The sequence below is a fragment of the Arachis ipaensis genome, chromosome B5 (assembly GCF_059453495.1).
Source record: "Arachis ipaensis isolate K30076 ecotype BB chromosome B5, ASM5945349v1, whole genome shotgun sequence".
NCBI lineage: Eukaryota > Viridiplantae > Streptophyta > Magnoliopsida > Fabales > Fabaceae > Arachis > Arachis ipaensis.
The window spans coordinates 10,772,861-10,784,150 of record NC_142440.1 but is presented as its reverse complement, the minus strand read 5'-3'; the positions used below and the strand labels follow the sequence as shown (position 1 = coordinate 10,784,150).

The window sequence follows — 11,290 nt, the reverse complement described above, 5'->3', positions numbered from 1 at the left end:
TGTATTTATTTTTTGGTCAATAATAAAGATTATATATTTTCTTTCTCGAAAAAAAGAATATATTATAATAATCCAATAAAAATACGTCCGATTTTATCATTGGGCCAGATGTCTATGTAAAGCTAAAATTCACTTTGGGCTTTTTCGTTGCTAAAAAGAAACAGATATATGCGTGCGCGTATACTACCTCCAAAAAGAATTTAATAAAGGAAATGAGTAAAAATATTTAATATTCACATATCTCTTGATTCTCTTCTTTACCCATAAAACGGGGTAAAACATATATTGTGGGGCAGATAGTACAATACGACGATCGAGTAAAATTCCGAGGTCAAGTTCATCTTGAATTTTTATTCAAAAAGTATTTATCAATTATCTAGTATTCTATTACTAACAATGTGGGGAGAACGTGCCCATCTTCCGATTTAAAAAAAGTCCAACGTGAGGTCCCCCAAATCATATGAGCAAAATGGCTCCGATATTACAACCAACTAGATGTACTCTACCAAACCCAGACCCTTTGTACAACTTTGCGTGTGGCTTACGCGACTAACATTAGGGTCAGCTGAATGATTCCCTCTTTAATCGGTTCGGTTCCAACAATTGGGGAAAATTCAATAACCGACGTCTATGCATAAATATCAATGCGGATCTGCCGTCCAATTGAAGATCAAATACTCAATTCAACGCCACGTGGCAAGCTGCAAAAGTGACCTGTATTATATAATGGAGAATGACAGTACTCAGACAATTGTAAAAAGTAAACATAAAATTTCGTCAATGTGTGGAGTTGGTGGGATAAAAAAGGATTGCATACCTAGATTGAGGGGCCCATTGTCACATGCTTGGCTATTGACTACTACCAAAGGACCAAGCATCGACGACCAAAAATAAAAGAACCATCGTTCACCCTTTGTTGTCATCAAGCTCGATAAATAATAAGATCGGATTGGGTGGTGAAATAACTCCACGTAACAAACACAATAATTTATCATCGAGCCACGTCACTACATCATGCACCCACTTTCATTGATACGATCATTTTTTGATAATTTTTTTCCCTTCTTAAATAGACATTAGAAACCTATCTACATATGTTTCCCAAGTTTTCTTGCTCTCTCACCAAAAGGACACCGATGACATGGGGTTTTACGAGAGAAACCACCAAAAACAAAATTTGAAAAATAAATCCCAACCCATCTTATGAAGTTCCCTCCAAAGGCATCCAGTTTCCTATACAAGGCAGCACCTGCATGGAGAACATTGGCGGTAAACACCTCTTCATAACTGCCATTTGAATATGAGAGCAACGACTATATCCAAAGTAAAGCGGGAAAACGATCTAACCAATTTTTGAACTTAACACATTGGCAACCATCACACAATTCTATTCCCTAATATTTTCCCGTCCAACACAGCTAAATCCCTAAAAGATCAACCATAATTCTGTCTAAGGTGAGGATCCCATGCCAATAATCCGAAATAACATTAAAAACACGACGGATGAACATGTGCTACATCAATGGGGTGGCGTCAATCATGCGTCTTAGATGACTTTAGTATATATTACCGCATCATTGTTCATCATCGTCCTCATCATCATCATCATCTTCATCATCACGCTTCCTCTTGAGGTGTGAATTGGAAGGCAATACCTGAGCATCATCATCATCATCAACTTCCTCCTCCTCCTCACCATCATCGTTACCTCCATTCACTGACCCATCCCCAGCATTGACAGCTTCAGCCTGTCCGACTGGCTGAACAAAATACCCAGCGCCATAGTCCTCTTCCTGTGATTCAAGAGAAAATCATTACATACCGTGTTAAGAAGTTGCCGATACAATTCAATCGAAAATAACAAATATAATTCACATTGATCTTCAAAAAATATAAATATTAATATGATGCAAAGCATTTCTGCATTCGTACCAAGATTAAACAAAACATCACTCAAAAAGTGTAAATAATCACAGCAACATAATATCAAGAAATGATTATCAGTCACCTAATAAAGAAGAATAAATGAGTAATCCTAATTTCAAGCATCACAAAATTAACGATGACTCATCATTAAGTCGTTAAAAAAAAAGGAATCCTAATAGCAAGAATATTACTAAACAGAATTAAAAAATGCAAAGAAAAGTGAAAAACCCTAGCCAATTTGAAGTCATAAGCAAACTGTGACAATGAGTTACAGTACAATAAGTACTGAAAATAATACACATACAATAATTTCCCAAAACTGTGACAATGATTTTGCCCTCAATTTCTACACGTCTTTTCATCTAGCCAATTAAAAGACATTCTAATAACAAGTGAAAAACCTTATAGTGCCAAACTTAGTCACCGATACTAACCCAGGTGAATATAAATCCACAAAAGTATTAGTTGGAAAGTCATTGGAGAAATTAAAATTACACTACATATTAAATATAAGTATATAAATAAATATAAATTACACAAGAAAAGCATCAGAGGTGAATCATGCAAGAAAATAATTAGAGACATAAATTCTGAAGCAAAAGCTCTTTTCCAGAGGTAAAAGTTAAGCAGAAAAGCTTTGGTCAAAAGAAATTATGCTGAAAACCCTTGGAATAAAAATTTTAAAACAGTTAGAAGAGGAAATTATGCAGGAAAACCTTTATAATGATAAATTTAGATTTGGACTTATGCAGGTTTCGATCAGGCGCTGAAAACAAATTAATATTAGAAGGATAAACTTGCGATAGTTATCCCCACAGAAATAACACCAATAACGGAATAATACACCAACAGAAAATAGGCCTGATATAGCATTAAGCAAATCAGTTAAGAACAAAGGATTTAGAATAGTACAACGCTAAGATTAGAACTCAGTACCACTTAAAACCACTCTCATGCTCCAAAGATAAGTAGGGATGAACATCAAGACAAAATAAATCAACATATGACACCATGCAACTTCAACAATCATGGAATGCAACAAAATTACAAGAAGCAGGCAGATACCATATCTATTTAACAACTATCAATTAACATAATTTCACAAATATCAAACGCAAACACAACCATGACTACGGCATCCGCTTCAACAATCTGACAACATGAACAAAAGACGTTAGCCAGATGAAAATCATCAGAAGACGATAGAAAAAATAGTGGCGCAAATGTTTTAACACACAAATATATAAAGAAGCAATCAATAAATTAAAAGCATGAACCATAAGAACATAAAAACACTGAAGTGGAAGGGCATCTCACTTCATCATCATCTTCATACTCTCCATCATATTCCACGCCCATCTCATCTTCCCCAGTCTCTCCATTGTCATCTTCATCCCCATCTTCCTCCCCCTGTTCATGCCCGTCAATCTCCCCTTCGGTGCTCTCCAACCTCCCAGTACTCTCTGGCTCTGCAAACTCTCCTTCATCATTGTCAACTTCCTCCTCTTCCTCATCCTCATCATCATCGTCATCGTCATCATCTTCATCATACTCAACCCCATCTTCATCATCGCTGTCTTCAATCTCATGCACCTCAACAACATCATCATCGTCCCCATCATCCTCATCTATCTCCTCTCCGGACTCATTATCCTCTTCATCATCTTCCTCCACATCATCCCCCACAACAGGCTCAACCCTGAACCCATTCGCCTGGCGAGTCGACCCACCGTTCTCCCTTCTCGACGTCTCAGCCTCTTCCTCGTCAGCCTCACTCTCCTCGTCATCGTCAACATCCACAACCCCATCAGCACCCTCGCTGTGCCCGTTGCTAGTCACAAAGGGACGATCCTCACCGTCAATTTCCCCACTCCCAGGATCATCCTCCTCCTCTTCATCCTCCTCTTCTTCATCATCCGATTCAGGCCTCTCGTTCTCCTCCGCATCCATCTTATCCAAGTACTTAAGCGATTTTATGAGCCCGAAAACCCTAGATCGATAATCCTTGACGCGCGTGACGGGGCACTCGTACAGATCCAGCGAAACGAGCTTCAGCTGCGCGAGAGGAGCTAGATCCTCAATGTACTGAATCCGGTTGTTAGACAGATCGAGGTCGCGAAGGGAGTCGAGGCCAGCCTGTACCAGAAATTCAAGCCCGCCGGCGATTCTGTTGTCGGAGAGGATTAGTTTCTGCAGATTCAGGAGCCGCGGAAACTGCTCCAGCGACGAAACGCCTATGTTAGCTATTGACAGGTGCTGAAGGTTCTGGAACCTCTCCAGAAGACTCGGTGGCGGTAACCGTCCCTGAACGCACTTGACGGCGCCGTCTAGGGTTAAAGACCTAGCGGAGGCGTGGTCTGTCTCTCCGTCAAGAGCCGTCTCCACGGCCCTCTCCCAGATCTCATCCATCAAATACGACCACTCACAATCCTTATATATACAACTGTTACACCAGGAATCTATACGTGTGTTTTCTCCACGATGCTGCGGGAAGAGCTAATTTGAGGTTGGAGCGAATTCAGAAGGAAACCCTAATTTTTTAGGGACTCGAATTCACAACGGTTATCTGTGGCTCAGTGAAGGGATTGGAAACCCTAATTTTGTTTTTAGTGTGGGAATTCAAATATTTGGGAGTTTTCTTGAGGAAACAAACAGAAAAACGCGATGGTTTATGCACTGCGCTCGCGCTCTCTCTCTCTCTCTCTCTCTCTCTTTCTCTTTCTCTCTCTGGCGTGTTGTGTGTAGTGGGAGGGGTGGCCAATCGGGATAAACCTCTCGGGCTAGAGGTCCGGGTCAGCTCTAGGGTTCAAAGGGTGGGCTCGACCGCGTGGTTCTCCTTGTTGGGCGACCTATCACGGCCGTTAGATTGGGAGAGTGGAGGATCCATGACGTGGTAGTAATGGATGGCTGAGATTGAGTATTTGTGTGTTTGTTTTCGAGAAGGGTGTAGGATGAGCTAAAGCGTGAATCAGACATCTCATATATGACACGTCACCCGTTTTGTAAATATCGGGCTGGCTACGTTATTGCCACTCTGCATGAACGATATTACTTAAATGCCACGCTTCAGTTTCTGTTTGTTAGTGTACGTGGAATGTGGACTGCAAAGGTGGGGCGTGATGGGATCAAGAGATGCTGAAAATCAACCACGGCACTCGCCAAAATACACCCAATAATTTAAGAAAAAGAGTAAAACTTCGCTCGGATTCTTAACTATAAGAATTTAAATAACTTGTCTTAATTTTTGTCCTACAAATACAAACAAACAAACCAAATATTTATTTTTTTCTTTTAAATTACTTATATTTATAATAAAATTTAATAATTAATTATGTATAACTAAAAAATATTTAACTTAAAAAAAATAATTGAAAATAGTCATCATTACAATTATCTTTTTATTTTCAAATAAAATCAACTTTTAATTTTTTTATTATTTTAATATTTTAAATAAATAATGTATATATTTAAAGTTTTAATCATTTAAACGTTAGAAAAATAATTAAGAGGATTAATTGCTACAAATTCATATAACATAAAATATAAAATAATCATATATAAAATAAAAATATAAAAAATAGATAAAATTATAATTTTTCTTAAAAGTAAAACCTCACTTAGTTCATAATCATTGCTCAATATAAACACTTCGTCCTACTTCGAGTGAAAAATGATGCTGCCTTTCACTATTAAGGATGTGTTTAGATTGGTGTTGGAGAAGATAGTAGTTCGTTTGAATTTCTTAAACGCTTCATTCTTATGTTTGGTAACATTTTTATACTGTAAACGTTCTGTCTTTAATCCATGTTTACTAAAAGTTAAAAATTTTAGTTTTTTCGTTCACTTTTTTACGTTGGATTAAACTTTATGTTCTATGTACCAATTATGTCTTTCATTATTTATATGTTTATTTTTTTTTATAATATTTTTTTCTAATACTCTCTTATATATATTATTATGTTTATTGTTATTTCTTTTTTGTATAGAATATTTATTTTACTTTATATTATGATTCTATTAATTCTATTAGAGTACTAAAGAATATTAAAAGTACTAAAAAAATATTGAAATTTATTTAAATATTTAAAATAAAATTATAAGATAACATCAAATAATTATTTAAATTCATATCATTTTCTGTAATTTTTTATCTAAAAGTGATTTTAAATAATGTAATCCAAACAATATTTAGTTTACTATAATCCATTTTTAATAAGAATTACCAAACATAAATCACGTTAATACTAACTTATTTTTTATCAAAATTAATTCTATAAAATTATTTTTATACAAACCTCTGTTTATAAACTAGCTGTAATCTAAACACACACTAACTCCTTCAAATTTTTTGACTTCTTTATTAAATTTTTCGTTTAGAGTTAACGAGTATTATTTACGTATGACATTAATTAATTATGTATCAAAAAAATATTCCAAAAAACAAAACGCCTTGTCCTGTCAACGATACGTTTCCAAAAAGTAGCACAGATAAACTCATCAAAAAAAATTTTAATGACACTTAAATTTTTAATTAATTATAAAAATAGACACATAAATTTATAATAAACCATAAAGTAAGACAAGTAACCATAAATTTCAATAAAATATTGTACCTGCTATTAAATTGGTTGCTATTCTTAGTTCTTTACCTCTTCTTTTCTTTTTTTGTAAAATTTTGATTTGATCGTAGTAAAAGTTACCTCATCAAAATTAATCTTTTTTTAATTATTCTCTCTTTGATCTTCAATATAAATTCTATGTCTCTATTTTTATAATATTCATTTATTAGCGTTGTGAAGATGATCTTGTTAAACTTTAAACTGTTTTTGCTTATCTCATTTACAAACTTTCTAATGTTCTTATATTTGTATTGTCTATCAATTAAATTGGTGAAAATAACACAATTTGAGACTGACTAATTCTTATCCATGCCATCAAATAAAATCTCAATAAAAAAAATTAAAAAGAAGAGGCTATCACTAACTAAAGCTAACAACCACTAAAACAATAGATACAATAACTTATTAAAATTTAGAGAAAAGGACAATTTAGTCCCTGACCTTTTAACCCGTAGACATTTTCGTCCCTGAGCATTGGAAAATACATTTAAATCCCTGACGTTCCTTAAAATAAGACCGATGAGTCCCTCCGTCCATGAGCCACCCTCAGGGCGGATGGAAAACGCTGAGCTGGCTCCCCCTATGCTGACATGGCTCATCGGCGTGCCCACGTGGCAAGTAAGTGAGTTGGATGTTTTGAAAACGGGACACATTAGTCCCTCTAACACAATACGACGCCGTTCTGAAGCCTGCCCTAATATTAAAATTCGTATGGGTCGTTCCTTCATGGTGGCAGCAGGTGTTGAGGAGAAGACTTGTTCAGATTTTGGTAATGGCGACGAAGGGGGCATCATCAACCTCAAGAAGAAGTGTTAGTGGAGTAAGAGAAGAAAAATCCGTTTCAAGCTCAATTCCATGTGGTGTTCATGCTGACCAGCCAAACGACGCCGTCGCCCCTAGGTGCTTTTGTGGAGTTTATGCAATTATGTACAGGTCGAGGACCAGGAGCAACCCTAACAGAATCTTCTTGGGTTGTCCATTCTATAAGGTAAATTTAAAAATTCTGCCTTTGGTTTGATCTGAGATGGATGCTGACAGTAGATGATTTTGGTAATTTTGACAGGGAACTGAACCTCATTGCAAATTTTTTGTTTGGGTCGATGAGCATCTTGCCAGAATAGGAAGCAATTGGTGCATATGTGAGAGCAGACATGTCGATGGGAAACATGTTGAAGTTGTAGAAGAAGAAGAGGAAAAGGAAGATGAGTTGGATCATAGAATGGTTGTTTTGGAGGAGAAGATTATTGCTTTGGAGAAGAAGAAAAACCCATTAGCCTTGTGTATTTGTGTAATGATATTTGCTGTTGTTGTTGCCTTTTATGTAGTTATTGCTTGAGAGATGAACTATAACAATCATGATAGAGAATGGTATGTTGTAGGTTCATGTTATGTATTGAAATATGCCATTTTGGCAAGTTATGAGTTCTGTAATCTAAATGAAACTGGAGTTATAATATCAGTATGTTGAACTTATGTTTTGAGTATGTAAATAAACATGGAAACATTGAGGAATTAAAAGCTGTAGTTGCATACATAATTTAGAGAGATGATGTTATATTGCTAAACAGTTTTCATAAATTTTTCCAAAATAAACAAGTCTCAAGATGAACAAGCCTCATAGCCATTGTGTACTAAATATTTCCAAAATGAACAAGTCTCAAAAAATGAGTAGTTTGTTGAAGCTTAAGATGTCAAAAGTAAGCCTCAAACTCAAAATACAAGGCATAAGCCAAACTGTTCAGAAATAAGTAGAAACCTAAACTCCAAAATGAGCATAACTATAATCTAGACAGTTCTTCACTTCTTTGGCACAATGGTAGGTGGATTAGGGATAAATTTGAATAATCTGCTTGTGGCCGTGCCTGCTGCCGCTAATGTCTCCTGGGTAGCTGCTGCACTTGTTCCTGGTGGGACTTGAGGTTGTTGTGGGTTAGCGGCGTTTGGTTGACTTTGAGGTGGTTGTGGACTGGGGCATAGCGGAGCTGGTGGCCTGAATATCTTCTGCTTGGGCCTCATCTTCGGTGGAGTTGCTTGACCTTTTTGGGCCGCTGTGGATGGTACTTGGAGTGGAGGTCGAAAAGGTGTCCTCCTGGTTGCTGGTCCTGGCCTGACTTGGACTGCTGCTTGTGTTGCTGCCACAGGGTTGGAAGGACCTGGGATGACACCACTTGACCCCTGTGTTGAGAGCTGGGTTGAAAAGCATTGTAATTAGTCAAACCAATTAGACATAGTAGACATTAATTAATCAATTGAATAGTTAGTAAGTTACAGTAGGTGTGGATTGCTGAGTAGCTTTGTCATGATCATGACCAGATGGAGCATCATGAGTAGGTGGAGCATCTTGAGTAGATGGAGCATCCTGATCATAATAGATAACAATGCAAACAGATAATATACTCCTAGCATAGTTAAGAAATCACATACACTCCTAAAGAAATCAAACATTGAAATAAACACATACACTCCTAAAGAAATCAAATATTAAAGTAATCAAACACATACACTCCTAGACAGATAATATACTCCTAGCATAGTTAAGAAATCACATACACTCAAACATTGAAGTAAACACATATACTCCTAGCATAGTTAAGAAATCAAACAGATTACTCCTAAAGCAAATTACTTACACTATCATTTGGGGCTGACTGTGACAATGGGATGACTGCAAGTGACTGAGATGTGGAACCTTTCTTGGGCTTCTTTGCCTTAGGTTTCCAATTGGGATTAGATGGAGCGCCCTTGCATGTCTTGTAGTTATGTCCCGTTGAACCACACTTACTACAAGTCACTTTGAATGACCTCTTCAACTTATCTCCTTGTTGCATCATTGGCTCAGCTGGATCCTTTTGTCTATTATGCACTTTTGGCCTGCCAATTGGCCTCTTTATGATTGGAGGATCCGGCCTTGTGTATTCAGTCCTTGTCCAGAACTCCTCACTTGGCACAGGCTGAATACAATGAGCATATGTCTTGTGTATTGACTCCATGCATAACCATGGATGCACATAATCCTCTGGATGATCATGCCTCTTCCTTATTGCTGCTATGGCATGGATACATGGCATGCCTAACACAGAAGACAAAATCATCAACCAGAATTGAGTGCACCAGTAATAAAATAACAATCAGCCAGCAACTTAAAATATTGAGTGCAGCAGTAATAAAACAAGAATCAGCCATCAACTTAAAATATTGAACACAATATATTAAAATATCATTCAGTTAGCAAGTTAAAAACAACAAAATCAACATACTAAAACATCATTCAGCCAGCAATGAAAAGATTGAAAACAATATAACTAATTCTTGAATCAGATTAAGGTAACGCGTTTGAGTAACTTAGAACTTACCAGTTAGCTGCCATTTGTTGCAGGAGCAAGTCTGCCTTATGAGATCAACGTCAACCTTTGTAGCTTTACGAGTAACTTCGAAACGCTTGCGTGCATCATCACCTGTCCAGTCTGCACGCCATTTATTGCTAGGCCTTATTAGACGCTCCATCCTCTTCTGCTGAACTGGTGCCAGCTTCCCAGTATAATCACTTAGTAGCTCTTTATGCTTAACCATTCTCCGCATCAGATAGCACCTAATTTCTTCACACATGGTGAGTATAGGCTTGCTTCTATAGCTGACTATCTTTGAGTTGAACACCTCACACATGTTATTTGTGAGGTTGTCCACTTTTGGCCCGTGGGAGAAATACGCCTTGACCCAAGTTGCTGGCTCAAACTTGGAGAGATATTCCCATGCCCCTTGATTAATGCCTTTCAGTTTCTCCATCTGTTCCTTGAATTCGGGTATGGTGGTGCACCTAGCACAATCCCAAACCACCTCCCGAATATACAAATCATTAAATCGGTTTATGAAGTTTTTCCAAATGTGCATCACACAGTTTCGGTGATGTGCATTTGGCATAACTTCTTTCAAAGCAGGCAGCAAACCCTATCAGCAGTACACAATGGTTTCTCCATTAAACATAACTAGTCAATTGTGAACAATTGTATTATTAAACTAAGCATAACAGTGAATGAATATCTAACTATAATAGAATTCACCAGTAAAAAATTCAACCATTATCAAGTTGTGAATATTACCTTCTGTTGGTCGGACATGAAATTCCAACCATGAGTCTGAACATCCCCCAGATCCTCCTGAAGTAGAGTAAGAAACCATTTCCACGACTCTTTGGTTTCAGACCTTGCAACTCCATAAGAAACAACATAAAATTGATTATTCGCATCTTGTGCCACTGCAGTTAAGAGTTGTCCACCATAGTATGTTTTCAGGAAGCAACCATCAAGGTGGATTAGAGGTCTGCATCCACTCTTGAACCCCTGCTTGCATGCCTCTAACCCTATATACAGCTTATCAAACACAGGAGGGGCTTGAGGAATTGGAGTTACACACAGCTCTGCCCTGGAGCCAGGGTTGCTTCTTAGAATCTCAAACAAGTAATCCCTCACATTATTGTACTGCTCCCTCTCATTGCCCATTATCTTCTCCCTTGCCTCCTTAACTGCTCTGTAGACCATCTTTGGATGTGCAGTGAGCGAGAACTCCTCTCTCAGAAAGTCAACAGCTTCATTTGTTCTCATGTGAGGATGTGAACTCATTCTCTTCTCCACCTTCTTACTAATCCAATGTTGATCAACAGCGTTACTTCCTAGGTCCCTTGCACATGTGTGATCGTTTTTGTAAGTCTTCACCTGATAGCATTGCAGTGATCTGTTGTAAGACAAATG

At 37.3% G+C, this 11,290-nt stretch overlaps 2 protein-coding genes across 3 annotated transcripts; both read right to left on the bottom strand.

Moving 5' to 3' along the window:
* Nucleotides 1-987: 987 nt before the first annotated feature.
* LOC107642863 (Leucine-rich repeat (LRR) family protein) lies at nucleotides 988-4,896 on the bottom strand. 2 transcript variants are annotated; one of them, XM_016346359.3, is made up of 3 exons: nucleotides 3,244-4,707; nucleotides 1,571-1,793; nucleotides 988-1,249 (listed from the first exon to the last, which is right to left on the bottom strand). In XM_016346359.3, exons 1-2 carry the CDS (start codon nucleotides 4,333-4,335, stop codon nucleotides 1,575-1,577), a joined length of 1,311 nt encoding a protein of 436 aa, XP_016201845.1. In that variant the 5' UTR covers nucleotides 4,336-4,707; the 3' UTR covers nucleotides 988-1,249; nucleotides 1,571-1,574. The 2 variants fall into 2 exon arrangements, with proteins under 2 accessions (XP_016201845.1, XP_016201843.1); XM_016346357.3 differs by having other exon boundaries at nucleotides 988-1,793; nucleotides 3,244-4,896.
* Nucleotides 4,897-8,342: 3,446 nt separating this feature from the next.
* On the bottom strand, nucleotides 8,343-10,792 carry LOC148563362 (uncharacterized). Its single transcript, XM_088486767.1, has 5 exons — nucleotides 10,643-10,792; nucleotides 9,899-10,490; nucleotides 9,176-9,615; nucleotides 8,815-8,904; nucleotides 8,343-8,732 (listed from the first exon to the last, which is right to left on the bottom strand). The coding sequence occupies exons 1-5, from the start codon at nucleotides 10,658-10,660 to the stop codon at nucleotides 8,343-8,345; spliced, it is 1,530 nt and encodes a 509-aa protein (XP_088342893.1). The 5' UTR covers nucleotides 10,661-10,792.
* Between the last annotated feature and the right edge of the window lie 498 nt (nucleotides 10,793-11,290).

Bases quoted from the DNA above. Each gene is read 5' to 3' on its own strand.
- LOC107642863 (XM_016346357.3), bottom strand. From the start codon at position 4,335: ATGGATGAGATCTGGGAGAGGGCCGTGGAGACGGCTCTTGACGGAGAG. The intron at 1,794-3,243 runs GTGAGATGCCCT...CTTGAATCACAG, and splicing joins AGTATGAAGATGATGATGAA to GAAGAGGACTATGGCGCTGG.
- LOC148563362 (XM_088486767.1), bottom strand. The intron at 9,616-9,898 runs GTAAGTTCTAAG...CTTCTGTGTTAG, and splicing joins CAACAAATGGCAGCTAACTG to GCATGCCATGTATCCATGCC. The intron at 8,733-8,814 runs GTAACTTACTAA...TTTTCAACCCAG, and splicing joins CTCAGCAATCCACACCTACT to CTCTCAACACAGGGGTCAAG.